This window comes from Oryzias melastigma, linkage group LG17 (genome assembly GCF_002922805.2).
Source record: "Oryzias melastigma strain HK-1 linkage group LG17, ASM292280v2, whole genome shotgun sequence".
NCBI classification, from domain to species: domain Eukaryota; kingdom Metazoa; phylum Chordata; class Actinopteri; order Beloniformes; family Adrianichthyidae; genus Oryzias; species Oryzias melastigma.
This window is the reverse complement of record NC_050528.1, coordinates 18,377,994-18,384,135: the sequence shown is the minus strand read 5'-3', so window position 1 is coordinate 18,384,135 and position 6,142 is coordinate 18,377,994. Positions and strand designations below refer to the sequence as shown.

Sequence of the window (6,142 nt, the reverse complement as noted above, 5' to 3'; positions counted from 1 at the left end):
AAGAAAAGAAAATTAAAAGGCTCGTGTGTTTGTTATTTTCCCACTAACAACTGCTAGAGGGTATTTTAGGTGTATCTATCAGTATTTGCTGCTGACAGAAATGCAGAAGAAGTGCCGCTCAGTCTTACGCTGGGCTCTGCAGGGTTGTTCAGAGGCAACACAGAGAGAAAAATCATTAAATGGATTCACGGATGTAAAGGTATTGTCAGGAGTCAGAGCTCTGTCTCCCCCTTTGGTCACCGGCGGGAGCCATCTCCAGAGTACTAGAAACACTACATCTCCCAGCAACCCCAGCGCACACTTGCCGGATGCAGTTCAGCTGAGTTTCATTGACAATCACCCACATGGCACTTAAGTACTGCAGAAAGCTCAGTGTGAAGTATGGTCGGCAAGTGTTTCTATCTGGACCTGATCTTCTGTTTCTGACCCTGCTTAATCTCCGATCGCCTGCTGCCTGCCCTGACCCTCGCCTGAACTCTGACCCCCCTGACTCACCTCTGCCTGTCTGACTCTGATTTAGCTTTGTGGACTTTTAGCTCCAATCTGAACTAATAAACCTGTTGCTAGTGGAACCAGCTGTCTTTCCGTTTGTGACAGTTGTGTAAACATTATACCATATTTTTTGAACCATAGCTTGAATTTTTTTTGTATAGTTTGGCCAGGGGTGCGACCTATACGTGGGTACAAATTACATGTGATTTCTTTTTGAAATATGTAGTCTCATATGTTATTTTATCACTAGAGGGATCTGTAGGTGTCTGCTGCTGACAGCACCGCAGAAGAAGTTTTTCCCCGGGGTATGCAAAATTGTTTCAAAGTGACACTGAAAACAAATAATTCAATGGATTTTGTGATGTAATGTTATATAAAAAGATTACCATATTCTTTAGCATACAAGCCAAGTTTTTTTGAATAGCTGTTTATGCAAATTATTCTCCAGTACGACTTGTACAGGATTTTTATTATTATGTTTCATTTTTGCTGTTGTGAATTATTCTCTGGAGATACTTACAGTCCATAAAATACGATACAAAGTATCTCTTCAATGTGGGGTCAAACTGTAAGAGGGTTCCCACACTAGTCAATACATGTTGTTCCTGAGCTTATTTGACTTCCAAAGTCCGGCTTATTTGGCTACCATGATTGCTCTGCTCAGTATCCCGGGGCATCGTGCTGTGACCAACTTAAAATCACGGGTTATGATTTTCTTGGTAACATTTGCACTAAAGTATTTCTTCTACCTATTTATTGAAATATGGTAGATCAAGAAAAATCATACACAAAGTGTATTACTTTATCACTCTGTGGAAAAATGGCAGCCATGCAGAGGCACAGATGTTTAAGAGCTATGTGCGCACAGACCAGCTGTAAATTTGAGGAGGCCAACAGTTCTAAGTGCAGTTAGCACAAAACAGATGGAAGTGAAATCCCACATTTAGGTAAAGCTTTTATTTTTATTTTAATATGGATATAATGGAAAATTCCCCTAAAGAACAAGTTAGATTCTACTTCTTTGTTTTGGGTCCACCTAATTCCTACGTACAGTAGAGTGGAGATGAAAACTGGGGTATTTCATACTCTGGTCATCATCTGTTATTGAAAATAACAATTAATCACTGCATTATACATTCTAGAAATACTTAATCCAATTCCAGGTGTTGAGGGCCATCGTCTCACTTGTTTCTCAGATAATTCTGCCCCACCTACCTCTGATTACCTGATGTGTGTCATGAAGTGGCAGGGGCATGGGGGAAATGAAAAGAAAGACATCTATCCTCGAGGATTTTTTTCACTAAATTGCTTTCTTTAACGGTTGGCTGTCCAGCTCTGGTCTTCAAGCGTTAACATGCTTCTTGTTTCCCAGGTATCCCTTCCTTACGCAGTGCAGATTACCTGAAGAAGGTGATTTCAGACTGACTGGACACACTTGATCCTGTAATCAACTGCAAATAGAGCAGGGATAGCCAGGGAGCAGGAGAAGTAGCAATCAGAATTGGGCAACCCTGCTGAGAACTATAAAAAAATTCGACTTTTTATAATTTAATTTGTAGATATTTTCTATCTTGTCTTGATATCCTGCATAATTTTCATTTAGCATGATCTTTTTTATGCTTTTCTTTTCTCCAGAAGACACATTGGAAGCTGGCTTTCCAAGTATAGACATGGGTCCTCAGCTGAAAGTGGTGGAGCGAACAAAGACGGCAACCATGCTGTGCGCTGCCAGCGGCAACCCTGACCCAGAGATCTCCTGGTTTAAAGACTTCCTGCCTGTTGACCCCAGCACAAGCCAGGGTCGCATCAAGCAGCTTCGCTCAGGTGGGAATTTGTTCTATCTTTTACCTTTGTTCAGTTTTCTTTCTCAATAAAAAAACAAAGGGTCCATCTGAACAGATAAATTTGCGGTCAGGTAAATCCCTGTTGCTCTAAATTTAGAGATTATCATGTTTTAATTATGATTGAGGGATTACATGCTGCTCTCTGTGTTCATCTGCATCCCTCAGGGAGGTAAAACCCTTTTTAAGCCAATTTCATTAAAAGGATGTTTATGCTAGTCTTAAGCCAAACAGGGAAGATGCTCTTTTAATAAAACACATTTCTCTTACATGTTGTGCTCTCTGAAATTGGAAAAATACTTGGAATATAAATATTTAATTTAGACAAATAAGTTGTATTTAAAGCCAGACATACTAATAAATCTGAAATGTAGTGAACCAGCACATAAAGCTGTTAAAAGATCTAAAGAAGAGATGTTTGTTGGACTCTCCTGGAGTTGGCAAACGTGTTTTTCTTCTTAGGGAATCCAAAGTGGTGGTCAGGGAAAACATTTCCTTGGTTGCTCCATGTCTCCACATCCTTCCAGCTTCCAGATCAGATGTCTACAGATACTGATTTAGTCTTAAATAACTCTGAACTGTCGCTAAGACTTAGTTTCTCCAGAGCGGCAGTAGTAGCATGAGGCCCAACGAGGCTATGTTTCTTTGTGATTTAATTGAATTCTTTAGAAATCTGCCTTGTGGCTTGCCGTAGCAACTACAAACTTTTTATCACAATCTTTTTTAACCTGCTGCTGTGAATAAAGAAATACTCAGAATTTCAGTTTTAAGCTTAATATTCTCTATTTATGTCCTCCAAAAAATGGCACAAGAATGTGATAAAAACATCAAATGCACAATTTTCATCAGAGTTGAAGCTGCTGATGAATTTGTGACATTATTTCTTTCCCAACAATAAAAAAAAACACCAACTATCGAACTTTTTTTATTATTAAAATCAAACTGAATATCAGTTGTTATTTTTTTCTTCTCTTCTTGGTCTGAAATTATCTGCTTCATTTCATAGCTTATCAGCGTCATATTGTTATGAATTGCACCTTTTCTCGGCTCCTCACATTTGTACTCTTTACAAAATAAAGCCAGTTGTTCTCACTGTGCCTAATCATAAGTATAGTTTCTTTCTAATAGCCCATTGATGTGTCGAAATGAGAGCTTGCTACTGTGACATAAACGGCAGAATACCTACAGTGTAATTACCTTTGTGAAAACAGTCTGCAGTGTGGCCGTGGGTGGTGGGTGGAGCGTGGAGTAGAAATAGCTTTACAGCTGCACGGATGCAGGTGAATGATCCTAAAATGAGGCACACATGAGGTTTGAAGAGAAGCGCGGCTTTCAGACCTGAAGCATTTCATCAGAAATGTCAACAGCCCGACGTGTGGTTGTTTTTATTTTGTGAAAACAGTCGGCAAATGTTTGCATCTAAAATACATCTATTTCTGTCTTTCATATCACGTTATTCAGAAAAACAAATGCTTTTTAATGCAGATGCTTTAAATTTCAGATCTTTTTTTCCGCTGTAGCCTCACTCTGTTTGGCCCTTTTCAAGAGCAATGCACTATTTTAAAGTATATTTATCATCAGTGAAACAGCAGCAAGACAAATCACTCAGTGAGAGCTATCGCCGGCTTTAATAGGATTTAAAATCACCCAAAGTATCGCAAACCTGAGCAACAAAATGTGCTGCATAATGAACCAAATGCTGCAGTGAAATGGCTTTAAGAAAATCAATTACACATGAACGAGGCACAAAGTAGCACTAAAATGCGTTATGGATGAAGCACTTCTTTAGGGTAAAATGGCTAATGGTGGCCAGGCAGTGGATTACATTCACTGGTCCGCAACCGATGTGTTTTGGTCCATAATCTCTGCTGTTTCTTTTCTGTCTGGGAAATAACTGTGTGCCCTATATTGGCGGAGATGAAAAATGAAGGAAAAAAAGACTGCCGGTGCATCTCACAAAGCAGAACTCTGAGCTGTCTTGCAGCTCTTAAGCACTCATCATCCGCGGGGCCTTCCTTGAGCAGGTCCACAGCCGGGAACACTGAGCTTATACCTTTAATACGATACCTACACAGCACACACACAGTCTGCTCCTGGGGAGACAGGCATATGGTACAGTGTTGAGCTGAACTTCCCTGAAATCTTTATACCCCAAACAGGCATCCATTTATTTTTCCATGCCATCTGCTGCAGCAGTTTGGATGTGCGTGAGGCGATCCCTGACAAGCGATCCTTCTATCCCTGTCGTTGGGGACTAGGAGCTGGAGAGATTACCAAACCACTTAACAACCTTCATAAACCAAACTTCTAACAGATGGCGCGCAGCATGCCGCCATACACACCACTTCTGGTAAATCCTGTCTTTCTTAGGAAATGTGTCATGTTACATTTCTCGTTTTCACAGTCAATGGATTAGGAACGGTCACAACTTAGGTTGCAAACTCGAAATGTTTCCATAAATAATTTAGTCAAGTTTGGTTTCCTGTTCTTAGTCATTAAACCGTGCTGTGTGTCAGCGTGGAGGAGGAACCGGTTTATCGAATGTAACCAAACACAATAGAGTTACCTCTTCAAAGTAGGCCCTACCATGCAGTTATATATCTTAACACCAGCACAAAATGTGTCTTCAAACAGCTCACACTTGTTGTAAAGTTCTGCTCATTTTGCACAAACCCTGATCACACACAAGCTTTTTGAGGCAAAGCCCCACCCACCTAGAAGCCAGATGTCTTCTGATCTGGTTACATCTCTGGGCTTTATTAATACTTTGTGCTGAACTAGCACTCTTCTTAATGACTTACAGTCCAGGAGTGGGACCCTCCATCATCTCTGCACACCACATGTGTCAAACTCCAGGCCATGAGACCTTTGGTGTCCCGCATGTTTTCTGACTAACCCACAATTGTAGCGTCGTATTAGGAAAACACTTGATCCAAGTAATCAGCAGCTGGTAGGGCAAAATTTCCCAAACACCAGCAGGAAGCCGGACGGCGAGGCCTGGACTCTGATACTCCTGCATATACACAAACACATCAACAGATGAACATTTGGCTTTGCGTAAAAAAAAAAAAAAACATGAATTTTAAGAAATATAAAGAAGCATTTGTTGCTTTTGTTACAGAATTATTTGTTTCACTTATAAAGTTTCAGTTTATAGGTATTTTAGAACTATTTAGAAATATGTCCCTTATAGCATATTTTCATTACAGACTGATCTAATTTAGACTGAAGCAGATGTGACACAGAGCAAATTCACTCTTATTAAAGAAGTTAAGGAGATTTATTTCCATCCCTCATTGTAACAGACCAACTCCCAAGATTCATTTTAAGTCTGTAAAGCTGTTATTTGGGAAAAACCACAAGCAAATAATGCATCACAGCTGCTATTATGTACTTAAAAAAACTGCATCCACTGCTATGTGGTTTAAAAGGGGTTTAAAAACAAGAAAAATCTGGAATTATTCAAACACCAGTTTTATACACACATAATAAGACCCCTATCTCATTGTCATAATCAGCATTTTCCACTAGGGGCAGCAGAAAAACTTTTCCAATTCTTTTCAAAATGGCTACTTCCATTAAATGTCAAAAACACTTTTGGCAGGAAAAGTTAACCTAACTTTCAAAACTTAATGGTAACTCATTATTATCAATAACAACTTTGTTGATAATTAATTGCTTATAATACAGTTATATAATCTTAAAGATGTGTGGATCAAATTTGAGACAGTGGGTAAATACGGTGTTTTTCCCCCCAAGTACTTATGTCAACATTTTAGTATCTCAAACTGTTATTCTTGAGGGAAAAA

The 6,142-nt window shown here is 39.4% G+C and overlaps 1 protein-coding gene across 1 annotated transcript in view; it reads left to right on the top strand.

Moving 5' to 3' along the window:
* LOC112147800 (receptor-type tyrosine-protein phosphatase S) overlaps window positions 1-6,142 on the top strand; it is a gene marked incomplete in the record, with an annotated part of 91,502 nt that overhangs the window by 39,633 nt on the left and 45,727 nt on the right. Inside the window, 1 exon segment of the mRNA XM_036216205.1 lies at window positions 2,128-2,316. Within this exon segment, the coding sequence (XP_036072098.1) occupies window positions 2,128-2,316 (189 nt within the window).